A 27681-nucleotide genomic window follows, 5' to 3' on the forward strand; every position below is an offset into this window, starting at 1 on the left:
GTCCTGTGACCTTGGGGCGTCCTGAGACTCATCTGGATAGGCACCGTTAGGGACATCCACGGAGAGCCAGGAGCATCCCTGGAAAGGCCATTGGCTTTGGGGACAGTCTGGCACGGTGCCCTTCTCTGACTTGGAAGTGCCTGGGCACCACAGGTGTTGTGAAAATGGAGGTTCTGATTCAGCAGGTCTGGGGCAGGGCCTGAGATTCTGCGTTTCTAACAATCCTGGGTGACCACGATGGCACTGATCTAGGGACCACACTCGGAGCAGCCGGTGCCTGCCTGTTTGAAAAGGCAGTGCCTGATTTCCATACAAGGCCTTTCGCTATAAAGAAAAGCAGGGGAGCCCCAGGGTGCTGGAGCGGATGCCACCCTCCCACACCAAGACATTTTCTGGGGCACTGCCATCCTCCCGAGAACCACCCCCTCCCCCGCCAGGGTCCCTGGGGGAGTTTCTCATGGCTGAGCCTCAGACAGACAAAGGCCGCCTGGCTTCTTTCTTCCTAATGGCAGGGTTATTCTGGCGAGGTGAAAACCAAGAAAACCCAGGGGCTCTGCACGGTGGAAGCTGAGAGAGCAAGTGATTCACGGAACCAGGAGGGGCTGAGCACTGGATGGACACTGGACACCTAACCCTGCACCCTTGCCACTGTCCCCTCGTCCCGTCCCTAGTGGACTTTGGTGGGGTTGAAGTTAGGGGTTACCGGGACCCTTTTGGCCAGGCCAGGGGCTTTCCCAGGTCATCGGCCCACGGCTGTGGGCATGCCGGTGAGGGATCCCAGCCTGCCACACCCCGCCCCACCCCACCCCACCCCAGCATGTAGTGCCGGCCCCAGTCAGTAAAGAGCCTTTCTGAGTGACCCCTGGCAAGAGACCTGACCCTCTCACACAGGCTGGGCTGGGCTGCCACTGAGCACGGGCTTCACGGAGAGTCTGAATAAGGGACCTCGGCAGGCTGTGGATTCGGGTTTCCCCCAGAATGCTAAAGATGGCGACAGCTGTTCGAGGTCCGTTTGAGAGTGGGCAGCTCTTCAGAGCAGGCGCCCTGGAAGCTGTCTTCCTCTTCATGGCTGCAGACAGGTACTACTTTTAAAAATAGCTCCCTCTCCTTGGCTGCTTACTGGGTGCCAGGGGCTGAGTGCAGGCCTGTTATCTCCCTGCAGGGCACAAACAGCTCTTCTCCTTGTACTCAGTCTGCAGAGGGCTCACCAGCCTGAGTGTCTCCCAAGCCAGTGGCAGCACTGGGTGTCAAGGCCGGCCTGTGTCTCCAGGGCTGTCTCCAGTGCTGATGGGACCAGAGTCTCTCCCGGGCAGATCCCGGAGAGTATAAAGATGACCGGGACTGAGGGCCTTTGAAAGCAAAAACCATGGGAAAAGTTCAGCAACTCAGAGTGGGGGTGGGGGGGGGGGAGGGCTAGAAGGAAATCCCAGGAAGTGAACAAGCATCAGGGTCTTGAGTTGATGGGTGGTTTTTCTTTGATATCCTGGGTTGCCTTCAATAAGAAAAATAGGGGTTAAAATTTAAATTCTTGAAAAGAAACTGGTACAAGGAGCTAAGATGTTGGTAGGGGAGGAGCTGAGGGCTTCAGGGGACTCCCAACAAGCCTGCCAAGCATTTGAAAGACAGAAACTGTGGAGAGGAGAGGGAATATTTCCATGGTTTGAAATAGGGGGAGGGGAATGCAGGTTTAGGCTGGGCTTGCAGGGAGAAAGAAAGCCCCAGATGGGCCTGGGGCTAGAGCTCCATGCTTTCCCCTGAAGCTTGGCCCCACACCCCCAGCCTGGGAAAGGCCTTCTGTCCCTGGTGGCAGGGGTTGGGGGCGTGGGGGTGTCTTAGTGGGTGGCCCTGCCAGCTGTTTTGTGCAGGTGGGCCTGACCTGGGTAGGTGCTGTTCCCTTACCGCGGGGCTGGATTCCAAATCAAAAGGAAGGTGATAGCATTTTGGGGGGGGGGGGAGGCAAAGGAGGTTTCCGGAACGCAGAAAACAAATCCAACTGCATGCACTTTCCCACAGGTCTGAACGTTGGTGTGAGATAGCCAGTTTGCAGAAGGCCTTGTCTAAAGGTGCTTCCACACTAGCTGCTTCCATACTAGCCTCTCCCCAGGGGCTCTGAGCAGAGTAGATGACGGTTTTGCCTCCTGGCCCAGCCTTGAGGACCTCTGCTTCCTTGTCACCTCAGCTTCCTGCAGCCACCCCCACGTGGAGATGTGATAATGTAGTCCTAGAACCTTCTGAAGATAAAGGCCTTTTTTTTTTTTTTTTTTTTTAAATACCTTACTTCCCCAGGAATCTTCTCTCTACCTTAGCTTTGACTAGTCTCTGCCTTTGCTGTCACTGGAGGGCAACCTTGGCATTCTGTTAGGACTGCCTGAATATCAAGTTTTATTTCCCCCCAAATTATCCCCGGTGACTGGGTGGCCCTGCCCAGGGTTTGGGGTGAGAGCTTGGGCATCAGGCTAGGGGTCCACCGGCTTAACTTCAGCAGATCTAGTGACCTGGGGCTGGTTGACCTCCATGGGTCCCAGTTTCTTCATCAGTCCTACACCCCTCACAGAAGGGCGGGTCAAATCAGATGAAATGTATTCGAAGGGCTCGGCTGCCGAGACTGTTTCTCCAGATGTTTGCAAGATGGCAACACTGAAATTCTCTTGGTCAAAAACTAATGACTTTGCCTATTCGGGACTCTGCACCGTGGCTCCGATCATTTCTGCCAAAGCCTTTGGGCATCAATTGCAGACGGTATGCATCTTACAGTTACAATAGCGGTCTCTTTGTTGGGACACTGAGTGACCTCTCTGGCCCCTGAGCTCTCACGGGGTCGTGGGGCACATAGTATAAACTCAGTTAATGATCATCCCGGCCTTCTCTGCTCCATGTAAAGCCAAGGACCTGCTTGGAAGTCCCAGGTTAGTTCTCATCCCCAGGAAGTGGCTTCACTGCATACTTCTATCACCATCTATCCAATGGGGTGACTAATTACCACTTCACAGCACTGTTGGATTAAACGAGGTGATTTTGCACAGTGCCTGGCACTTAGTAAGCTCTCAATAAACCATAAACACAGGCGGCTATTATTAATTCTTCACAGTGCTGTTGTAAAGATGAAAAGGATTAGTTTATGAGACAATGTGTGGTGAGCTGCAGAGCAGGCCAGGTTTAGTTATTGGGCGCTTTGCATCCCATGGTGTGCGCCGCTCATGTGGTCATGGGGTGCTTTGAGAGGAACAGATAAAACAGAAAGATGACGAAGGGGCCCTGGGAGGTTTTTCCTGCCTGTCTCGCAAACCCAGGTCCTGAAGGAAGTGACCGTGGACAAGCCCTCGTGGAGGATCACTTTGAAGAGGGAAAGGACGCACTTCCCAGCTACACGGGGAGGGGTGAGGACGCCACTAATGTGTCACTTTCTAATCCTGCCTGGACTTACATACATGGCCCCCGGCCAGTGCTTCAGGCAGGAACAAAGGCAAGCAAGCAGCCTTCCCTGAGTCCCGGGGAGTGAAAGTGGTAGCCGGCTCGTGACCCCACTCTTCCCTGCCCTGCTCGGCTTCAGAGATGTCCCTTCCACATCTACACGCTGGCTTTGTTGCTGTGCCAGGCTGATGGCCCCCCGCGCGACATAGACAGGCCTGCCTAGATACACCTTCGGCCCTTTGCTCCAGCTGGGGTTTGCCCGCTGCAGTGCTGGGTCGGCTTCTTCCTGGCACTGACTCACCAAAGTGGTCACCTTTGCCTGCCTCTTTAAAGATTTCTTTAGGGGCGCCTGGGTGGCTCAGTCGGTTAAGGCTCTGACTTCAGCTCAGGTCATGATCTCACAGTTTGTGGGTTTGAGCCCCGCATTGGGCTCTGTACTGACAGCTTGGAGCCTGGAACCTGCTTCAGATTCTGTGTCTCCTCTCTCTCTGCCTCTCCCCTCGACTTGCACTCTCCCTCTATCAAAAATAAACATTAAAAAAAAAAAAAAAAGAAGAAGATTTCTTTAAATTCCTTTAGCCTGTTTCCAGACTTTGCTGACGCCCTTTCTGACATGTTTGTCCCTTTTCTTAGGCCTGGGGAATGTTTCAGGCTTGAAACAGTTTTTCCAAACCTTCTCGACTCGTGTCGGTCAGAACCCCAGAAGAGAAACAGAAGGCTGACATCTCAGCCCCCTCCCTGTGCATGAGCCCGTGGCACCAGCCCCACTGGGGTCCCCTGGGGGAGGTCGTGCTTGCTGTAGGTTATGTGAGCAGGGAACCCTGGTCGGTCCTTCACCCTGACCTGTTCTTCTCTCCTCCATCCTCCTTCCCAGCTTCTCTCCCATTCTGGGCCCTCCCCTCACTCACACCTAGGCTTTTGCTGCTCCCTTTAGAGACCCCAACCATCTTTGCCTTTGCCCTCAGTGATTCACATCCGAGATGCACCGGCCTTCAGAACTTCGGGGCTCCTGCTCTCTGCAGACTTTGTGTTGGAACATGCGCCGTGTGCATTGCTTATTGACATATATTCAAAATCTCGGCGTGACAGGTAGCATTGTGGTTGTTTAACCCAGTGCTTCTAACAGCAAATTGTCGTGAGATGCGTTGTTGTGGGCTCTTTGGAGCGCTCGGCGACCAACAAGTGCCGCCTTCTAGTGGAAAGTCCCCGAAGGCAGAGGATTGTGTGATCAAATGAGCCCGTGTGCTCTGTTTCCCTCTGGTAGGTTTCAGATGACCATATGGAAGGCTCTGGAAAGTTCCACCCTAAAGAAGCCTGTTTATTTTGACTAGGACTCCCTGTAACACTGTCCCTCCAGCCTGTTTGTAAGAGCTCTTCTTACCCCAGGTCTTATTCTGGTTGGCTGTTTTTGCCAGGAAGTTCTTCCCTGTGGTGGCTAAAGGCCAGCTCTGTCATGTCCCCGCACAGACCTTGCTGCTCTTTGGGAATGCTCCTGGGAAGTTTAAATGCGTAATCTGAAGGCGGCGCTCTGCTCCCAGGGCCAGATGCTGCCAGTTCCTCCTTCCACGCCCATTCTGACATGGTCCATCGACCTTCGTGGGGGCCCCCCACGGACCAGGCCCACATCCCCCAACGTGTGGGGTCGGCCTGGAGAGGAGAAGGGCGTCACAGGCTGGAGGGACTGTGGCTCCGCTCTTTCAGGATTTGGGGCTGTGGGAGCCCAGAGCTGCCGCCATAGGAAATATCTAGCAGCGGGAGGTGGTAACTGCTGAGGAGCAGAGGGCAGACACTGGGGCTGTTGGCCATCAGAGAGGGAAGGGGGCAGTTCCCTGAGCTTGAGGGGACAGAAGGGCCACTGAGGACAGCAGGGTGGTGGCGGGGGGGGGGGGGTGTTCTGGGCGGGAGGAATGGCATGAGTCGGCTGCTGTGGCTGGAACAGATGCGTCCTGGGCCTCATCTCCAGCCTCACCACGTGGGCCTCAAAAATACCACCAGCCCTCAGGGCTAGATGTCTGGTTGCCCACAGGCTGCATTCCTTGGTGGGTGGTGGTGTGGGTGCCAACAATGGCGGGCTTTTGTTGTCGGGAGGGTGGGGAGGGGGACAGTGCAGGAGCCTGCTTTGTTTATCTGTTTTTACTGTGGTAGGATGCACGTAAAATCTGCCCCCCTTAACCATGTGAGCGCACAGCTCAGTGCAAACACCCCCTTTGTGTTGCCACCACCACCACCATCTGTCTCCGCACCTTTTCCTCGTCCCAACTGAAACGCTAACCCGCGAAACTCGCTCCCCAGGCCCTGGCAACCACCGTTCTGCCTCCGTGACTTGACTGTTCTAGGTCCCTCATACAAGAGCAGCTGTATAGTGTTTGTCCTTTTGTGTCTGGCTTATTTCGGCCCTGCTGTGCCCTGGCAACCACCGTTCTGCCTCCGTGACTTGACTGTTCTAGGTCCCTCATACAAGAGCACCTGTATAGTGTTTGTCCTTTTGTGTCTGGCTTATTTCGGCCCTGCCGTAATGTTGTCAAGGTTGGTCCTGTGTTGTCGCACGTGTCAGAATTTCATTCCTTTTTGCTGTGAATCATAAACACACCGTATTCCGTCGTATGGGTCTACTTCATCTTGTTTATCCATTCATTGTCACTGGACACCTGGGTGGTTTCCACCTTTTGGCTGTCGCGAACGGATTTGCTTTTTATTTATTATCAATATTGTTTTTATTTTCGAGAGATGGTGCACGTGAGCGAGGGAGGGGAAGCAGAGGGAGAGAGAGACAGAATTTGTTTTAATTTTTAATTTCTTAAATTAAAAATAAAATTTAATGTTCATTTATTTTTTGGGGGGGGGAAGGGGCAGAGAGAGCCGGAGACACAGAATCCGAAGCAGGCTCCAGGCTCTGAGCTGTCAGCACAGAGCCCGACACAGGGCTCGAACTCATGAGCCGTGAGATCATGACCTGAGCCAAATCAAGAGTTGGACACTCAACCGAGTGAGCCGCTCAGGCGCCCCGGATTTGTTTTTTAAAGCAAGATGTTCATTCGCACCTGAGCAACAAGGGACCTCTCAGGAGCAGAAAATGGGATGGACTTGAAGGGAGGAGAGCTGGGGGAGTCTGTCACAGCCCAGGTGTGTTAAGAAGTGGGGGGTAGAGCTGTTGGGAGAAAGCAGAGGACAGAAGGCTGAAGAAGGCTCCTGTGAGATACCCCGGCGCTGAGGAGTAGAGGGCGGGGCCAGCATGCTCCCACCTTGATGAGGCAGGGTTGGTTCCCAGCCAGGGGACCGGGGCGGGGGACAAAGGCGGCTGGAAGGACAGCCGGCAGAAATGCTGGCTCTGTGATAAAGCTCGGCCAACAGGTCAAAGCCAGGTCCCCCCTCGGCAGTCACTGGCATGGACGTGACCTTTCGGACCTGGACGCTAGATGAGCACGCCAGAGGGCAAAGCTTAAAACCAGAGAGCCGGGGCCAGCCTACTACACAGGTGCATGCAAGGGTGGGAACCAGCTCCCACAGGCAGGAGACCAGAAGGATGAGCGGAGGGGTTTGTGGAAGTGCGGGAGGCAGAGACCCAAGAGGAGGCTCCTGGAATTGCCAGCGGCTCCGGGAGAATGTAGGGGATGCTCACGGCTCGCTCCTGCACTCCTTCGTTGTCCGGCATTCGTAGACCAAAACTGGGGGAGGTGAAGGTAAACAGGCATGTTCTTCATCGTCAAGAAACTTAGGGCTTAGATAAGGAGATAAAAGACACGAAAACATCCATGAAGTTCAAGATCCCCTTTGAATCGTATTGTGCAGATCCAGAAGGTGTTTCTAGAAGGGGGTCCCCTCTGATACGGTGACCCAGGTGGGCACTGCAAAGCCGCAGGTAACTAACGGAATTGTTTTTCAGTAAATGAGGCCAGAAGAATGAAGTGTTTGGGAGAGTGACAAGTGTCTTATTGTCCTGGCTGGCCATGGCGGTCCCTCGTCAGCAGCCTTCCTTTGATCCCCGCAGGTATGACGCTGGACGGGACGGCTTCATTGACCTGATGGAGCTGAAGCTGATGATGGAGAAACTGGGGGCCCCCCAGACCCACCTGGGCCTGAAGAGTATGATCAAGGAGGTGGACGAGGACTTTGACGGCCAGCTCAGCTTCCGTGAGGTACCTGCTGATGTGTGTCCTGCTGGCCCTGAGTCCCTGCGGGGAGTGGCCCCCTGAGAGGAGACTCACATTTACCGTCCCCTGGAGCACAAGTGGCTTCGGCCCCTGCAGAGTGCTGGTGGATAGTTAACCTAGAGTTCTTTTACAAATATCTTTAAGAAGCTAATAACCCCAGTGCTGGCATGGGCAAATGCTCAGTAAGCACATTGAAAGTCACTGTGGGTGGGACAGCCTCGTTTGGGTGAAATGGTAAGTGCTGAGAAATCGGGAGGGTTGTTTACCAAGATACTCATGGTGGATATTTGTGGGTACAAAGTTCTGGTACTTTTATAAAAATTTTATACTTTTTTATACATTAAAACTTAAAAATTGTTATACTAAGTATTTAAAAATAGTAAAAAAAAAACCCAAAAAAACAACGGGGGCACCTGGGTGGCTCGGTTCGTTAAGCGTCTGACTCTGGATTTTGGCTCAGGTCATGATCTCACGGATTGTGAGTTCGAGGCCCACTTCAGGCTCTGTGCTGAGCACAGAGCCTGCTTGGGAGTTTCTCTCTCTCTCTCTCTCTCTCTCTCTCTGCCCCTTTCCTGCTTATGCATGTGCATTCTCTCTCTCTCTCTCTCTCTCTCTCTCTCTCTCTCTTCTTTCTCCCTCCCTCCCTCCCTCTCTTCCTCTCTCCCTTTCTCTCTCAAAATAAATACAACAAACTTAAAAAAAATTAAAAATAGTAAAAAACAATTAAAGGATTTTACTCTGGGGTCATGGATCTCCCCTCCTCCCCATAACAATCCAAGTATGGGCTTTTTTGGCCTTTGAATCCCTAAAATTGCAGGCAAAATTTTGTGTGTACAGATGTCGTTCTGGAAGACGCAAATAGACTCAAAGTCTGATCTCTAAACGTGTGAGAACTTTGGTGATTTAAGGCCATTTCTGTCTGGAGGGAAGTCTCAAGGCCAGTGTGTTTCTTACAAGGCAAGGATGTGGCCCCACAGAGAAGGGTTTCGTGTCTTACGTGCTTGAGTTTTATTGTAAGGGCTTTAGACGTGTCAGCGCGCCCTGGCGTTAGAACAGCTTTGGGAACAACATCCGGGCTAGAAGCTCGGCATTAGCCCAGCTGCTGCGGTCTTGTTCTCTGTCAGCTGGGCCCTCGGGGGCTGGGAATAGAGAGCCCTGTACTTGCTTCCTGGTGCATAACCTTGGTTATTCCAGAAACAGTGGTGTTCTGGCGTCCTGGTTTCTGATGGTGAGAGCTTTGGCCAAGTACCTGTCTTCTCTCCAGACTAGATAGGGCCCTGGGACACTCTTCCGGAGGTCCCTGTGGCTGAACTGGCAACAATGAGTTCCCTCCCCAGCCACGATGAAACTGGCCTTGCCTCTCTCACTGACCACAAAGTCAACTCCAGATCCCCCCTTCTCTTCCTCTCCCAAGCTGGCAGATGCGGGGAGAGAAGATCACGGAAAACCTGTGTTGGGCATAACCCTCAGGACAATCTAGGCCAGGCTTCTCAGTTCGGAGCTGAGGAGCTAGAGGGTCAGAGCAGCCAGCACTTGCCTGAACTCACGCTCCAGCTGAAGGCTGGACCTGGGAGGCAGCCTCTGTGCCCACGGCCTCCCACCGTCACCCGCCACGCTCACCTTCGCAGGTGTCCCTCTGGCTCCCTCGCCTCTCATTCGGTTCCTTGGTATCATTTGTGCTCAGCATTGGCTCTTTCAACCCGGGAGGCAACACTGGGGAAAGAGCTTCTGTGGCAAAGTTGTGACCTGTGGGGAACAGAAATCGAGAGTGTTGAGAGGTCTGTGCAGGTCACCAACCGGGCCAAGATGCAGTCCCTGTCCGCTGTCTCACCCAGGAGCCACTCCAGCATGCTTCTCCCGGAATCCAAGACCCCTGGTTAGCTTTTGGTTACCTACGGGTTTGGTATTTCCTACAGATGGTAGACCTCAGAGGTTTGGAGATCTCCAAAGTGTTCCTTTGGTTTTCACCCCCGCTTACAAAGCTTCAGTGACCTTCGTGTCTGTCCTTTGTCGGTTCAGAGTCCCATTGTGGTCCCGTCTCTCGCAGCTGTGCCCAGACGCACAGGATTTGGAAGCGGTTGCCATTAATGCCCCACGCCCGACCTCCTGCTTTTGTTTTGTCATTCTGCTGGTTTCCTCTGGTGTTGGGAGCCACCGGGGTGTCGATGCTCTGCTTAGGTGACAAAAAGAGGCTGACAGACCTGGGTCTCCACACAGAGCTGTGTAACTTGAGCAAGTTATTTGACTTCTGAGAGCCTCGGTTTTTCTGTCTTTCAGTGGGGGTGTTAATAGCTTTCCCTCAGGACTGTTGTGAGAAGGAAGCTCTCTTCCCGCACCCGCGGGTCAGTTAGAACTCTTGATCGCAGGCAACAGAGAACGCCAGCTAATTGAAACAAGAACAGGACAAACAACTGTTGGTTCACGTGCCTGGGAGAGGAAGGAGAAGCACCAGGCACAGTAACGCAGCGTCTTTCTCTTGTCATAGCTTTTTTATTTTTGTTTTTTAAGATTTTATTTTTTTAATGCTGTTTTATTTATGTTTTAAAAACGTTTATGTACGTATGTTTGTTTGTTTGATTGTTTATTGGGGGGCGGGGGGCAGAGGGAGAGGAAGTGAGAGAATCCTAAGCAGGCTCCGTACCCAGTGCGGAGCCCGGTGTGGGGCTCAAACCCATGACCCCGGGATCGTGACCTGAGCCCAAATCAGGAGTTGGCTGCTCAGCCAGCTGAGCCACCCAGGCACCCCTAAAGATTTTTTTTTTTTAATTTTTTTTTTCAACGTTTATTTATTTTTGGGACAGAGAGAGACAGAGCATGAACGGGGGAGGAGCAGAGAGAGAGGGAGACACAGAATCGGAAGCAGGCTCCAGGCTCTGAGCCATCAGCCCAGAGCCTGACGCGGGGCTCGAACTCACGGACCGCGAGATCGTGACCTGGCTGAAGTCGGACGCTTAACCGACTGCGCCACCCAGGCGCCCCAAGATTTTATTTTTAAGTAGTCTCTACACCCAACGTGGGGCTCTCTTGCCGTGTCTTGACCGGGGCTTTCTTCTGTGTCCACTTCACCTTTTCCTCCCCCACTGCATGTGGTCCCTGCCCCCTGCCAAGGTGGCTGCCAGCAGCTCAAGGGTGCGTTGCTGCAGTCCAGCGGGGACTAAACGAGTCTCAGAAGGCCTCTGATGGGCCCCATGAGGGACACTTGCCCACCTCCCGGACCAGCCAGCGCATCCAAGGTCCTGTGATGGGCTCGGTCCAAGTCACGTGCCACAGGGCCCCCTAGTTAACACTCCCAACTTCATCGTCCCGTGGGGGCCAGGTTGCCAGGTGAACAACACTGCCGTCTTCTACGGTTCTTTCCTCGCACCCTGGCTTTTAGTAGGTGCTTCGCGTTGCCTTTCTTTCTCTTTGGATTAACCTAGCCAAAGCAAGTCACATCCCCATAAAAGCTCTTTGGTACAGAGGGCATGTCTCTGTTAAGCACAATTTTGCTACTTTTACTTTTCCCCAGTGTACAAAGCAATTGATCTTTCTTTTAAACCATTTCTTTTCCAATCGTGAAAATAGTGCATGCACATTCAGGGCATTTTAGGAAATGGCTTATGTGGAGCTGTTCAAAATGATGATGCAGCAGTGTTTTCATGACCAGAGAGGAAATGTAGACAACGTAACGAGCAGGGTTAGCGGTTCGATCCCTGTAGCTGTAGCGATCTGGAATTAGATCCTAGGCACTCCCTACCTCTTTCTCCTTTGGAGGTGGGCAGAGAAGCCTTAATAGCCTCCTCTCTTTTTCCTGTACTCCTCTCTAGTTCCCCTGACATCTATCTCAAAGAAGAACTGCTCTAAGGCCACATGTGCGGTGGTTTTGCACAAAGGCCAGGTGATGGACTTACTGGATACCTGTCAGTACTGGGACCCGTGGGTCCCATTTTCTCCTCCTACTGTACCCCCTCCCTTGGGTGGGGCCCTGGCACCCCTGGCAGTGCTGGGTTGCCCATCGGCCTCATCATTGTTGATTGGACCATGGATGGGCCGCTGGTCAGACTAGGTCCACTTGATTTCCTATCCTGAGAATTTTTTTAAATGTTTATTGCTTTGCTTATTTGTTTGTTTGAGAGAGAGAGAGGGAGCACATGCAGGGAAGGGAAGAGAGAGAGGGAGAGAGAGAATCTCAAGCAGGCTCCACGTTGCCAGCACTGAGCCTGATGCAGGGCTCGAACTCATGAGCTGTGAAATCATGACCTGAGCTGAAATCGAGAGTTGGACACTCAACCGACAGAGCTACCCAGATGCCCCCCATCCTGGGAATTTGAAAATGGGGTGAAGTACTACAAACTGGTTCTGCAGGTGGCTATTCCTGCAAGAATAAGTCTAGGTGGGGTAGCCATTCCCACCACGTGGACCAGACACGAAGCTAGAGGAGATGTTGCTTCCAGCCCTGAGGGCATTGTCTCTCCCAGTCCCAGGCCTCTTCTGGGCTAGTGCGTTTTGCCCTTGGGACATCTTTTTTTCTTTTATTTCCTTTCATTTTCTTTCCTTTTCTTTTCTTGTCTTTTCTTTTCAGATTTTATTTTTAAGTAATCTCTGCACCCAACATGAGGCTTGAACTCACAACCCTGAGGTCAAGAGTTGCACCCTCCACCGACTGGGACATCCTTTTTATATGACAAATACCTCCTTTTTGCTTAAGCCAACATGTCTGTTTCTGTCACTTACAATCTTAGAATGCTAACTAATACAGGGAGGTGTTTACATCCCAAGAGACATGGAATTAAAAATTTCTTTTTTTTTAATTTAAAACAAATTAAAAAAAAAAAAACTTTTATTTATTTTTGAGAGAGAGACAGAGTGTGAGCGGTGGAGAGGCAGAGAGAGAAGGAGACACAGAATGCGAAGCAGGCTCCAGGCTCTGAGCTGTCAGCACAGAGCCTGACGCGGGGCTCGAACCCATGAGCTGTGAGATCATGACCCGAGCTGAAGTTGGATGCTTAGCCAATTGAGCCACCCAGGTGCCCCTAAAAATTTCCTTAAATTTAGGGGCACCTTGCTGGCTCAGTTAGTAGGGCATGAGATTCTTGATCTCAGGGTCATGAGTTTAAGCCCCAGGTTGGGGGTAGGATTTACTTAAAAAAATTTTTTTTCTTTTAAATTTCTTAAATTTGGGGCACCTGGGTGGTTCAGTCAGTTAAGCATCCAACTCTTGGTTTCGGCTCAGGTCATGATCTCACGATTTGTGAGTTTTGAGCCCCATGTCGGGCTCCGTGCTGACAGCTCGGAGCCTGGTACCTGCTTCGGGTTCTGTGTCTCCCTCTCTCTTTCTGTCCCTCCCCTGCTCGCACTCTGTGTCTCTCAAAAATAAATAAACACTTAAAAAATAAAAAAATATGTATTTATAAAAAGAATTCTTCACATTTACCAAAAGCATTTGATAGCTTGTGTCTGAAATCGCTTGTTTTCGGCTTTGTTAGTTCTCTCTCTGTTTCTTTGTTTTCTCCTTCTCCTCTCCCCCCTCCCCTGTTTGCTCATAGTCACAGCTAGGACACTTTCCAATTCTCCACAACATACCAGTCTTTGTGGACTATAAATAGGAAGACAAACAAAGCTGGGCAGTCGGAGAAATTGTCATTCGGGAGTTGGTGGTTATCATAAAATGGAAAGGGAATGCCTGGCATGCTTCACGGGAGGCTGAACATTTTCAGGTTGGGTCGGATTTTTTTTTTTTTTTTTCCTTCAACTGGCTGGGGCAGAGACCCCTAAGTTTTGATAGGGATGCTCTTGGTCATCTGGGAGCCGGCAGAGTGAGAGTGAGCAAAGATCCCTGAGGAATACTTTAAGCCCTTCTGTAAACACCAGTAGATATGGGAAAAATGACTCTCGGGGATGAGGAGACCCCCACCACGGTCACTGGCATGGCTGCGAGGCCGGGGGGGGGGGGGGGAGGCTCATCTTTCTTGAGCTGCCCTCGCGGTGTGGAGGGCTACCTGTTTTGTATTTGCCTTAAGGGGCCAGGGGTGGGGAGGCGGGAGTGTTCTGTAACCGCTGTCCATATTTTAAGGGTGGGCAGGGTGCTGAGGGACAGGTGTTTTCACTTCTGCCCTCTGCACGTGGCTCACGTGTGCAAGTGCTGGTGTCTTTGCTGCCACCTTCTCTTCCAGGAGAGCCCGACCACGACCGTCCCCCCAAGCCCCCTTGCCCTCCATCCGACTCTTGGGAGCCTCACCTCCAATACGCTTGTTTTCCAAGACTTGGAGGCAGTATCCTGGCTCCCATAAGCCCGCAGGAAACTGAGTCTCTGCTGGCCTCTAGTGAGAGAGTTTGAAGCTGCAGGTGGATGAACGTGGCACTTCTGTGGAGCCAAGCTGACGGCAGGCAGCCTCCACAAAGCCACGGATCTTTGAGCTTCTTGCTTCCTCCCTTGCTTTGCGTTGGGCAAAGTCCACAGTGGAATCAGGAGCCCTGAAACAGGAATCACCAAGGAAGGTTCATTAGCAAGGCATTTTGGGGCGGCGGCAACAGCCGAGACTCCCACTTAATGAAACACACTTTCCTCTAGGGATTAAGAGTCTTGGCAGGAAAAGATACCCTGGTTGGAATTTGGAAAGCCTGTTGATGTTGTTTGACCTCTCAGTCTACTTTAGGTAATGTTCTTTTCCCTTGGGGAAGCCATTCTTTAGAGGGGATGGTCATGAAAAATACCCTGAAAACTCAAAATTCCCTGTAGACAGATGTGTTTTACATAGCACCTAAAAACCTGGAGAAGCTCCTTTCTGTGCTGACTTGGAAAACTAAATTCTAGAAGTTTGGGCAGCGGTTGTTTGACGAACAAATTGGCCAGAATTCTTTAAAGAAGTAAAAGTCCTAAAATCGCTTTGGGGGAGAAAGTCTGGAAGAAGGGGGACCTGCCATTTCAGCTTGGCTTATTTATTCATTTAAAAATATATCCTGTGGAGGCCCTGGTACAAATTGGCTTTAAAGATTAATGCATTTAGGCCACATTTGGAACCTGCAGGAAAAGAATGGATTATTCAATAAATGACATGGAGATTCCTAACTAACCATTTGGAAGAAAATAGGGTTAATGATCAACCTCACGGGATAGATCAGAATAAATTTCAGAGATTAAATATTTACACGTTTAACAAAAAAGGAGTCATAAAAGCGATAGACGAAAATATAGGTGATTCTGTAACCTTGATGGCAAGAAAGGTTTCTCTACGCATAACACGGGTGCACTGGTGAGAGAGAAGAAAAAGACTGATAATGTATATACAATTTTTGAGGGGGCGCCTGGGTAGCTCAGTCGAGTAAGCGTCCGACTTTGGCTCAGGTCATGATCTCGCGGTTCATGAGTTCAAGCTCTGCGTTGGGCTCTGTGCTGACAGCTCAGAGCCTGGAACCTACTTCAGAGTCTGTCTCCCTCTCTCTCTGCCCCTCCCCCGCTCACACTCTGTCTCTCTGTGTCTTAAAAATAATACATACAAATTTTGAAAGTCAAAAATGATCATAAACACAATGAAAAGGTAAGTGACAGGGGAAGTATTTGAAATATACCAAGTTCTGTAAAGATCTTTTAGAAAACACTTGGGAGAGGTGCCTGGCTGGTTCAGTCAGTACAGCATGCAACTCGATCTCGGGGTCATGAGTTCAAGCCCCACGCTGGGTGTAGAGATTACTTAAAAAATAAAATCTTTAGGGGCACCAGGGTGGCTCAGTCGGTTAAGCATCCGACTTCAGTTCAGGTCATGATCTCACTGTTCATGAGTTTGAGCCCTGCATCAGGCACTGTGCTGACGGCTCAGAGCCTGGAGCCTGCTTCAGATTCTGTGTCTCCCTCTCTGTCTGTCCCTCCCCTGCTCGCGCTCCATTTCTCTCTCTCTCAAAAATAAACATTAAAAAAAATAAGTTAAAAAAATCTTTAAAAGGAAAAAAAAGCAAGAGTAATCTAATGCAAAAAGGGGACACAAACAGAAAATATGGATGACTAAAAACATTGGCAATTATTTAGGTTTAAGAAATAGTGTATATAGGTCTATTGGACTTTTTTTTTTTTTTCATGGCCACAAACTAGGACATTGCCAGTGATTTTTGCTTTTATAGACAATGCTTCTTAAACTATTGTGCAAATGTTTCTGAGGGACAGATGCCCAGCAGTGGAATTAATGGTTGGAAGCATTTTATTTTTTGGTAAATATTTCCAAACTGGCCTCCAAAAAATTTGAATCGGTTTGCCTTCCCTTCCACTGGATGTGAAGGTACCCATTTCCCTACATTCCTGTGGAAAACGAGCATGTGTTGATTTCAGACAGTGTGATAAGGGAAAAAATAATTGGTCACACGCACACGTTTGCACCCTTTTCGTAGGCTTGGCGGGCATGACTTTCCCTTGGGCTGGAGGGGACCGCCGTAAGTCTCAGTGAGGTTGACCCGGACTCTACTCAACCCTTTCCTACAGTTCCTACTCATATTCCACAAGGCCGCAGCGGGAGAGCTACAGGAAGACAGCGGGCTGATGGCGTTGGCAAAGCTCTCTGAGATCGACGTGGCCCAGGAGGGCGTGAAAGGTGCCAAGGACTTCTTTGAGGCCAAGGTAGGTGACTCCTTCTTGTACAGGACCATTCTTTCTCCCTTCACTCTACCCGACATGGGCTTCCCCGCGGTGACTACCTCATCCACTCGCTCAGAACAATCAGAACAGCAATAGCTTAATAAGTCTGCCTGTCATGTGTGATTGAAGGGGAATGAACGTGTCTGCACACGATCTGAAAATTAAAAGCAAAATGGAAAAACAATCACACGGTAAACGCGTTCCATCCTGGGTTCTGATTCAAATGGCTTGCTGGCACGGCATTCCCAGATCAGTGCTTGGCCAGACCTTCCTAAAGAGCTCCTCTCTACCCCAAGCCCCAGTTGAATTACTTGAGCAGATGCCTCCACGTTTGCAACTTAAACACCTGTGTGTAAATGAACGCTGGGGTCAGAGGAGGAAGCCTCAGTGGCCCGTTCCGAAATGAACCGGTGTTTGCTCCGTTGACAGTGGTTGGGAGTTGGGAAGCAATCTCCAGTGCATGGCCCCAGAGCCTTTCCGGGTGCTTCCATTCATGCACACGTTCACAGAGTCATCAAACATGTATGGAGACCCTACCCCTGGCTGGGTGCTGTCGTTTTCATCTCCACAGAGCACACCTGCAGAAAGAGAAAGCAGAGAGCCCTCCACATCCCCTGTCAACCAGAGCAGGGGAGTGCAGCGGGTAGGGCTGCCTGGGTTCAGATTCTGCCTCCTCCACTTACTTACCCTTGTGCCCCAGTTCTCTCATCTGTACAATGGAGGCAATACTAGTTTGCCATGAGGCTACATGAATTCACGTATGTAAAGTGTGTAGCAAGTACCTGGCACTCGATACATGATAGGAGCTATTGGGACTCCCAGCCATTCCAGATAGAAGCCAGCCTTTTGGGGAGTGTTGGCTTATTCTAGGAGTTTGCCCAGAGACAACGTGTCCCCGGCAACACATCCCGACCACTCTGGCCCCTAAATAGGACTCTGTTCTTACTTCTCTGTGATGCTGCTTAGAGACAGGTTCAGTCATCTTTCTGTCAATATATAAACTGTGAATCATGATGGACTCCTAACACCTGCAGTCCTCCCGGCATCGTCTGATAACTTCCGGGACAGGCCAACCACTCCAGAATTGGATGTGGTTTGGCCCTTCCTTCATGACTTCACGTTGATTCAACCAGCTCTGGCAAGGCCCAGCACGTTAAGCTCTGAAAATACAGCTCCTTTACAAGGAGGTCGTAGACAAAGCTTGTGCCCTCCCCAGGACACACAGTCTAGTGAGGAAAACAAACTCTCAGCCTTGAGAGAGAGAGAATAGAGAAGAGGGATAGGTTACTTCTGGAGGGATGGGTCCTCTCCATTTCATCACCTGAGCCAATGCTTGCTGACCTTTTGTGATACCTCGGGCAGGGGCCTAAGATTGAGACCCAAGTTTATTAGCACGATGCTCTTCAACCCACTCCTGTAGCACAGCATACCAAATGCTCTTATTAAAGTCTGCACAGGGAGCCTGGGTGACTCAGTTGGTTAAGTGTCCAACTTCGGCTCAGGTCATGATCTCGTGGTTCATGAGTTCGAGCCCCGCGTTGGGCTCTGTGCTGACAGCTCGGAGCCTGGAGCCTGCCTCGGATTCTGTGTCTCTCTTTCTCTCTACCCTGCCCCCCCCCAAAAAAAAATAAACATCAAAAAAAATAAACATCCAAAAAAATAATAATTTATCTGTTCAGGACATTCTCAGACACCTTTGGTAAGAGTACAGATCATCCCAGCTTATTGGAGAGCAGTTCGGGGCTAAGTTTTATTTTTGAGACAGAGAGAGACAGAGCATGAGAGGGAGAAGGGCAGAGAGAGAGGGAGACATGGAATCTGAAGCAGGTTCCAGGCTCCAAGGTGTTACCACAGAGACCCACGCGGGGCTCGAACTCATGAAACATGAGATCGTGATGTGAGGTGAAGTCAAGATCCAACTGACTGAGCCATCCAGGTGCCCCAAAACATTATGTTTGAAACTCAGTTTTGATGGGAGCCTGGGGCCTGCTTCAGATTCTGTGTGTGTCTTTCTCTTTGCCCCTCCCCTGCCCACTCTCGCTCTCTCACTCTCTCTCTCTCGCTCGCTCTCTCAAAAAAAAATAAACATTGGGGCACCTGGGTGGCTCAGTTGGTTAAGCGTTCAACTTCAGCTTAGGTCATGATCTCACAATTCGTGGGTTCGAGCCCCGCGTCGGGCTCTGTGCTGACAGCTCGGAGCCTAGAGCCTGCTTCGGATTCTGTGTCTCCCTCTCTCTCTGCCCCTCCCCTGCTCATGGTCTGTCTCTGTCTCTCTCTCAAAAATAAATAAACATTAAAATTAAAAAAAAAAACAATAACATTAAAAAGTTTTAAAAATGAAACTCAATTTTATTAAATATTCAATACAACCTGGGTAATTACATACCAAAGTACTGGTAATAGTTATGTCTGAGGGACTTATTTTTTAGTTTTGGAATGTTTTATAATGCGTGTGCATTATTTTTATAAGTAGCAGAAAAGATTAGGAGCATAACAACATAAGTTTTTGAACTTGTTGTATGGCTGCCTCCTCAACCCAGACTCAAAGGTGGAGTAGGTGTGTTATCTTTGTAATTACAGAGCCTGGCACATAATCGCCTTCAATAAACGTTTGCATGAATGACGAATGTAGGGAATCATCACTCAGATCTCGAAGAGGGCCATAAAGGAGCTGACATTTGCGACAGATGTTCAGAGAAGAATGGGGATTCACCTTGTAATCAAGGAAGGGAGGGCGTTCCTGCCGTGGGAACAGCAAAAGCAAAGGCTCCGAGGCACGGAGGGTAAAGAGTACTTGGAGGCTGGCCCCCGTCCACACCGGATGATGTTGCACAGGGAGCTCTGGTCTCCCCTGAAGGTCAGGCCTCCCCAGCCTGCTAGCCACCGGAATTACCTGCACACCAGCTTCTCAGGCCCCACCCACACCTAGCTGAGATTTTCCAGGGCACAGCCCAGGAAGCGTGGAGCGGAAAGAGCTCAGCAGGTGTTTGCAATCCACAGCCAGGCTTGGGAAGTGCGGTTGCAGGCGCTGGGGGCCCTCAGGGGGCCTGGACATGACCTGGCGCTGGGGATGGGCTTCTCTGAGGAGGAGCTGGAGTCAGGGAGGCTTCCACAGATGTCGGGAGAACTACTGTGGGCCCATCCCACAGGGTAGTGACAGTGGGGCTGGGCTGGAGGTGGTAATGAATCCCAAACTAAGTAGCATTCTCAGTGTTTATGACCGCTTGCTTGGAGGTGGATGGTAAAATGCCACAAGGTTTGTGGAGCTGTGTAGAGAGGGCTGGATGATGTTTAAAAAAATCAAGGCAGGGACACCAATCCCCCCCCCCCCCGCCCCCCGTCAACAATGGGAATGGTTTGAGGAAGGGGATGGTGTGGCCTTTCATTTGAAGGGCACAATGCTAGTTGCAAATGGTTTCATTCATGTCATGCTGTATAGAACTTGGCCACTCCTGGCTGCATGGGAGAATACAAAATGCCTTTCTTCCTGGAGATCTGTGCCCAACTGTAATTCTGCTACTAGGGAGGATGGGGACACTCGATACTGAGGGTCGTGGAATAATCTCTTCCACACCTGTCCCTTGCTGAACCGAGCACAGGAAGGGCTGGAATAATATTACTCTGATTGGGCTCTGTCCTGGAGCCCGTGGGTAGGGTCAGCCTCCCCAGAGCCTTGGGCCATGCGCCAGGGGAACATCTCAGAGGAAGAAGGGAGGAAGTGAATGCTTCAGGGACACCAGACTACAAAGACCACAGGAGCTACCTTCACAAGATTCGAGTAGCAACTCAAGAATTCGAGTTGAGTGACTAATGGTAGAACATAATGGTGACTGGGTTGTGGGGAAGCAAGGAATTGGAGATACAAGGAAACCATGGAGAAAATGCTATTGTGGAGGACGAGACGAGATGAAGTCAGATGAGGCCAGAGAGGTGGTCTTGGGTCTCGCAAGTGGGTCAGTGGAGATTTTTGAGAGACCAGCTTCCCTGTGGAGGGCATTTGGCACTAGGGTGAGAGGTGAGTGGGCACTGGGAAGAAAGAGCTGTGATGGTTTACTTTTCTGTCTAGATGGCTGGCCGAGGAGGCCTGGACAAAATGGGGATAGTAGCTTGGGATCAGGAAAGGACTTTTGTTTGTTTGTTTTTAACCTAGAGAGGATAGATGCTGGTATTTTTAGGTCACAGGGAAGTGGTCCACAGAGAAGGAAACACGAAGACACAGAGTGGGGTGATAGGCAAGACAGGACTCCATGAAATCGAGGGAAAAGGTAGAATTTTGTAGTGCAGAACAAGAACCCAGAGTGAGAGAATTGCCAGGGCCCCTCCCGCTCTGGCCTGGCCAGCAGTGGTGAGCAGGCGGTCTCGGGTTCTTGTCTTCTCCACTGCCCCCACAGACACTCTGGAGGGAGGTGGTGGCATCCCACTCTGTGGAGCGGGACCTTGAGGCTTAGACAGTGGTTTGTTGGTAAATGTTTAACAACTGGCTCTTTGAACAAAGTGTGCATATACATGTATGCATAAGTTTATTATAAATTTAAATGTTTTAAGGGATAGGTAGCACACAATTTATAAATAATAAAGTATGCGTTTCTTCTGTTGCAAATTCCACACAGTCCATTGATTCTCTAAGAACGGCTCATGGATTTTTGCTGGGCTCTGTATCTGTCACTAGCCTATGTTTGCAACTGACAGCAGAATCTAGTTCCGATGTGAATGTTGGTTGATATTGCATTTAAGTTGATTTAAAAGAAAAAGTAGGGGCGCCTGGGTGGCTCGGTCGGTTGAGCGTCCGACTTCGGTTCGGGTCATGATCTCACGGTCCGTGAGATCCCGCGTCGGGCTCTGTGCTGACCGCTCAGAGCCTGGAGCCTGTTTCGGATTCTGTGTCTCCCTCTCTCTCTGCCCCTCCCCTGTTCATGCTCTGTCTCTCTCTGTCTCAAAAATAAATAAACGTTAAAAAAAAAAAAAAGAAAAAGTAAAGGGAGGGGCACCTGGGTGACTCAGTTGGTTAAGTGTCTGACTTCTCGAGGTTCATGAGTTTCAGGCCTATGTTGGGCTCTACATTGGCAGTGCAGAGCCTGCTTGGGATTCTCTGTGTGTCTCTCTCTGCCCCTCCCCCACTCACACTCTCACTCTCTCTCTCTCTCAAAAATAAACATTAAAAAAAGAAAAAAGGGTGCCTGGGTGGCTCAGTGGGTCGTGATCTCATGGTTCATGGGTTCAGGCCCTGCGTCGGGCTCTTTGTCAGATTCTTGTCTCCCTCTCTCTCTGCCCTTCCCCTGCTCGCTCTCTCTCTCTCTCTCTCTCTCTCTCTCTCTCAGAAATAAATAAACATTAAAAAGATATATTAAAAAAAAAAGTAAAGGGACATATGTCAGAACTTCATTCATTCTTCAGTGAGCAACTTCCCTTGCTGAATTTGATAATAGTTTTTCAAATATTGGAAGAATATTCCCTGAATTTCTTTGGAGCTATTCATAATGCAAAAGCTACAGACACTACACATTTTTCAGCTTAATCTGCATCTTTAACATCTCCCAACACTTTCTTAGGAAAAGGTAGTCAGTGAAACAATAAATCAAGGCCTAGTTTGTAGCATTTGTTGGTTTCCAAGGTGTAAAACCCCCACCACTTGCTTTCAAGCTTCCAACAGGATGTTGCTAAGTGTGGATTTGGGAAGATTCACAGCAGATTATCATGTAGGATTTCTGCCTTAGAGATATAACGGAAACAGATAATCTCCAAAGCACAGATAGAGTAAAATATATAGCAAGATAAATCAGGAAGCGATGACTTTTTAGTACTTAATACTTTTGCTTCTAATATAATTTAATTATAGATTTATATAATTTACCTTCTAATATTTAACAGCCAGCTCATAAAATTCCTGAATAAAATAAGACAACAAGGAAAAAAAGATAAAGGTGAGGAAGAGAGGGGTTCAGGCTAGACAAGGGGATCTGGGGTCCAAATTTGCAACCTGAGTCAGGGGGTAGAGGGTCATAAGAGTCAGCATGAGTTGGGCCCTAGGGAAAGAGTAAAAAAGCATCATTTTTCAGAGGTGTCCTATGTTCAGACATGGACCCTGTGCAGTGCAGGAAGAATTTAGGAAAGGGGCATTATAATTTTTTCATTGAGATGTGAGAACCTGCATTTTGCTACACAGGATGTAATGGATTAACAACCAGAATGGACTGAATAAAGAGCCTGGTAGGAGGAGGTGGTAAATCTTAGCCTCAACACGGCAGAGAAGTGACTGAGTGAACCAGAGAGTAGACAAAGAGCCACCCAAATGTGGACGCTTACGACGGGGAAAAGGAGAAATGGAGAAAAGATGAAGGACCCAGGAACATGCTAGTTAAAAATTGTGAGAGGTTTGACACCTCAATTTAAAATCATTTAAACACTACAGGAAAGGTAATGCTTTTCTATAAATTTGACAGAAGAAGATTTGTGATGAATTGTAAAGACATTTAGATGGTTAACTCCGAACTCCCCACAAACAGTTAAGTGCTGGGGAATTTAGGGATTAATTCTTCAATGTTCTACTTTTTTTTTTTTTCAATGTCACAAACTAGTTCAAACATATTGGAAAAGATTATATCACATTCGTTCTGTAAAGCTGGCATGATTCTGATAACAATCGGATAAAAACACATCAAAAAATTGTATCAATCTAATGAATATAGCTGTAGGAATCTTAAAACATTTGAAATTTATGTTCAGTCTGCAGGGATAATTTTAAAGATCTCATGGGGCGCCTGGGTGGCCCCCTCGGTTAAGTGTCCAACTCTTGGTTTCAGCTCAGGTCGTGATCTCACGGTTCATGAGATCCAGCGCTGTGTCAGACTCCCTGCCGACAGTGAGGAGCCTCCTTGGGACTCTCTCTCTCTGTCTCTCTCTCTGCCCCTCCTGTGTGCACTCTCTCAAAATAAATAAACTTTAAATAAATAAATAAATAAATAAATAAATAGATAGATAGATAGATAAATATCTCATAGGTATCAAATATGAAAAATGTGATCCCTTCAGTGAGACATCTCAGAACATTTGGTGAAGTTTAATATTCATAATAAGACATTTAAAAATATGAAAGCAATGTGCTTAGTCAACATAATGAAGGAATACTTTCCTCATAAATATCAAGGTTTTCTAAAGCGGTAATATTAAATAATGTAGTGCGGGTGCAGGAATAAACAGGTCAGTGGAATGGGAGAGAAAATAGTAAAAACAGATCCCCTTCATGTGGGAATTTAGTACATGAACAAGATAACTTTCCAGTCAGTGGAAAAATAATGGGCTATTCAATAAAAGGTGTTGAGACAATTGGCTCTCCGCTTAGGAAAATGAAGTAAAGTCATTTAAATGATATATATTCCTTCACTAAAATACAGTGTAAGTGACTTTAAGAGCTGAATGGGAAAATAAAACCAGGAAAGTATGAGAGGAAAATGGTTTTAGAGCCCTGGGGTATAGGAGACCTTACACATGACATAATATGGGGTGGCTCAAAGGTCGAGCGTGCAACTCCAGCTCAGGTCACGATCTCACTGTTCATGGGTTCGAGTCCCACATCGGGCTCTGCACTGACAGCATGGATCCTGCTTTGGATTCTCTGTCTCTCTCCCTCTCTCTGTGTCTCTTTCCTGCTCGTGCCCTCTTTCTCTCTCAAAAATAAATAAACACCAAAAGAGAGAGAGAGACAAAAGCCAGAATGGAAGTGGTTGGAAATTCTGATGACATCCAAATTTAAAGATTCACCTGGCCCAAGATACCTTGAAGTTAACAGACAATCAAAAGACTAAGAGTAACCAAAAAATATATAACAAGGGACTACGCCTAAATTATATAAAGAATGGCAAAGTGAAAAACCCCAGTGAAATGGGTAATTTACCAAAGAGGAAATAAAAGAAGGTGCCAGGGTGTTTTTTTTTGTTTTTTGTTTTTTTTTTTTTTTTGGTGTGTGTGTGTGTGTGTGTATGTGTGTATGTGTTTTGCCTATCAGATTGGCAAACAGGAAAAAGGTTACTGATAAACGTTGGGGACGTTGTGGGGAAATGAGAACTCACATTCCATGATGGTGGGGGTGTAAATTAATTGGAACAGCTACTTTGGAGAGCAATTTGGCAATCTTTATTAAAATAGCGTGCACACCCAGGGTGTTTGGGACTTCTACCAAACTGATGAGACACTGAGGGGGGTGAAAAAAGGAATCAGTTCTAGAAGAGATGATTTTAAGATGGATTTATCTGATACAGTATTCTTAAAGATAAACTAGGCTTAAAAGAAATGGCACCAAATCCCATTCACAACATCAACAACACCATGTAATATTTGGAAGTAAATTCAGAATGATTGATCTACTGTAAAGGTACTCCTTTGCCATAGGCAGACTGAAGCGATTGCAATCAGCATCCCAGCAAGGAGTTCATTTTGGTTTTGTCTTTGTTTTCTCCCCGTAGAACAAAAGCATATTATTGTGAAATTAAGGGTTGAAAGTGGAAGTGGGTAATAGGCTAGGCGGGGATGTTAGAGAGTATCCTGGAAAAGAAGTAGAAAGAGCAACCCTAGCGGCGTAGAACACAGCGGCAAATAAAGAGATCGTATCCTCGCTGTAGTTTAAACAGACTTGTGAAGAGGAGTGTTGGTTCTCAGGGGGCGAGGGTTCTCCCCTGTCACCTGGCTCCAGCCAACGGAGTTCTGTCGGATGGGTCGTTCCAAGTTTCTCCTCCCCTCCCTCAGTCTGTGGTTTGCTTTTGCTCTTTGTCCGCAGGTCCAAGCTTTGTCCTGTGCCAGTAAGTTTGAAGCCGAGCTAAAAGCCGAGCAAGACGAGCGGAAGCAGGAGGAGGAGAAGAGGAGACTCCGCCAGGCGGCCTTCCGAGAGCTCAAAGCTGCTTTCAGCACATAGTCAGGCAACCTTGACCTCCGTCCACACAGTGCCTCACAGAAGCCCCCAAGAGAGCTGGCTGGGCATCTTCCCCCCCAACCGGCCTCCACACCCACCACTCGATGCAAACTCCTTAGCTTCATGGAGTGGCAGGGGGTGGCTCTCAACCCTGGGTGGGAGCCCCTCCCAAGTGTCCTGGGATGAGCCAACTGCTCCCCGGTGCTTCTCCTTCCTGCCCTCTTTCCTCTGTAGCCAGATCGTGCCTCTACTCAGCAACTTGCACTTTTTCCTTGTCCCTGCAGGGTTCTGATGTTAATGTTACCCATTCTCCCAGGGAATTCACCTCTCCCCTTCTCCGCACCTCTCCCCTAGGGGGTCCCCCTCCTCTTGGTTTCCTGTTCAACTTCCCTGCTTTCATTCTGAGCCTGATTCTGCCCGTTGCTTTGGTGTCTTCTGTGCTTTGATGACAGCGAGGTTTAAGGCAAGCCAGGCTGGACCAGTGCCTGCCCCCTCTGCACTGGGGGTGCATGCTGCTGAGATGGCAAAATAGGGGACAGGTAGGAAGCCCCGTTCCTTCCTCTCACCTTTCTCCTGTCCACTTAGCATTCCCCCTCCCCCCCACCCTCTTCACCCCTTCATTCTTGTCCTCTCATTTCCTCCTACTCTTAAATACCCTGCTACTTACCTGCAAGAATGAGAGAATAATCAGGAGTGATATTAATGCATAGAAGAATCCCTATTAATTCCTACTATGCAAATAAATTACCGTGGACCCCTACATTCCCAAGTGACAAATCCAGAGCCTTCCAAAATCCCAAAAGTCCTGACCATCTTCATCTGGCCAGTTTCCAACTTTTGCCCCAAGATGTTGAGGTGAAGCTGTTCTTACCCCCAGCACAAATTTTTAGATGTTGGGTGTTCTTGGGATTGCTCACGAATACCAGGGGGTTGTTGTATTTTTTTTTTTTTAAAGAATTCCTAACATTGTATTTATTACTTCTCTTTTGTAACTGCTGTCTTTACAAGGGGAACATCTGCATTTCTACTTCACAGCTGCCTCTTTTTTCCAATAAACCGTGCAAGTGGACTTTGCCGTCACATCAGTGTTCTTCTAGTCTTCTTTCAAATGGGGGAGAGAGGAGAGTGTTTTTTCAGGAGCCACACCCAGCCCAGGCTCCTGTCGGACATCCCCCCCCAGAAGTAGAGTCAGAAGTGGTATCTAAGATTGTGGCCTTGCTGGGGGGCATGCTGAGCATTGGGGGTGTCAGTATCTCTTCCCCTTCCCTTCCCTGAGGGTTCTCTCAGCTGCAGGTAAAATGTGTCCTTAATTTCTCTTGCTTCCTAGACCCCTTGAAACTCTGAGGAGAGCCAGTGACCCCTCCCTCCTTCTCATGTGGATTCTCGGGCATTTGGGGACCGGAGTAAGGACCTCAGTCCTAAGGGAACACCCACTGCTCCCCAGGGAGGATCATTTCCGTTTCGCACAAACCTAAGACCTACAATTCTCGGGCACCGTTTTTCCAGGTAGGGTCACCCTCCAACTGCCCCGCCAGAGGAAGCGGACAAGAAAAAGGGGTGGAGACACTCTTACCATGCAATCCAGGAAGCGTGCTTCTTGGCATTTTCTCATCCAAGCTGAGGACCTTCGTGTACACAAAAAACCTGCACGTGAATGTTTACAGCAGCTATTTGATAATTACCAAAACTTGGGAGCAACCGAGATATTTTTTTAAGATTTTATTTTGAAGTAATCTCTCTACCCAATGTGGGGCTCAAACTTATAAACCCGAGATCAAGAGTCGCATGCCTCACCGACTGAGCCAGCCAAGCGCCCCTCAAGATTTTTCAATAGGTGAGTGAATAAAGAAACTGGTACATCTATACACTGGAATACTAATTCAGCAATGGAAAGAAGTATGAGTGATGAAAAATGAGCTGTCCGGGCGCCTGGGTGGCTCCGTCGGTTGAGCGTCCGACTTCGGCTCAGGTCCTGATCTCCCAGTTCGTGAGTTTGAGCCCCACGTCCCGCTCTGTGCTGACAGCTCTGAGTCTGGAGCCTGCTTTGGATTGCGTCTCCCTCTCTCTCTGCCCCTACCCCCCCACCCCCCACCTCAAATAAATAAACATTTAAAAAAATAAAAAAGAAATGAGCTGTCAAGTCATAAAAAGACAGGGAGGAAACTTAAATACATATTGCTAAGGGAAAGAAGCCAATCTGGAAAGGGTTCACACCGTTTAATTCCAACTATGACATCTGGAAAAGGCAAAACTCCGAGACTGTGAAGTAAAAAGTCAGGGGTTGAGAGGAAGAGAGGGAAGGATGAGTAGGGGGGTTTAGAGCAGTGAAACTTACTCTGTGTGATTCTATAGTGGTCATTATACATTTGCCAAGACACACAGAATGTACAACACTAAGAGCATACCCTAATGTAAACCTGGACTTCAGTTAATAATAAGGTATTGATATGGGTACATAGGTTGTAACAAACGTAGCATGCTAATGCCAGATGTTAGAAACGGGGAAGGGGCAGGCGGCAGGGAGAGAGGTATACGGAGACTCTGTACTTTCTGCTAAGTTAGTCTGCAAATCTAAAACTACTAAGAAAAATAAAGTCCAGGGGTTCCTGATTGTC

General features: G+C 49.0%; 1 protein-coding gene across 1 annotated transcript in view; it reads left to right on the forward strand.

Moving 5' to 3' along the window:
- EFHD1 (EF-hand domain family member D1) overlaps positions 1-26146 on the forward strand; it is a 41761-nt gene extending 15615 nt beyond the window's left edge. The window contains exons 2-4 of the mRNA XM_030327412.1: positions 7400-7547; positions 16012-16146; positions 24935-26146. Of these exons, the coding sequence (XP_030183272.1) occupies positions 7400-7547; positions 16012-16146; positions 24935-25069 (418 nt within the window). The 3' untranslated portion in view covers positions 25070-26146. The remainder of the gene's footprint in view (positions 1-7399; positions 7548-16011; positions 16147-24934) is intronic.
- The last annotated feature ends 1535 nt before the right edge of the window (positions 26147-27681 follow it).

Source organism: Lynx canadensis, chromosome C1 (assembly GCF_007474595.2).
Source record: "Lynx canadensis isolate LIC74 chromosome C1, mLynCan4.pri.v2, whole genome shotgun sequence".
In the NCBI taxonomy this organism is placed as follows: Eukaryota; Metazoa; Chordata; class Mammalia; order Carnivora; family Felidae; genus Lynx; species Lynx canadensis.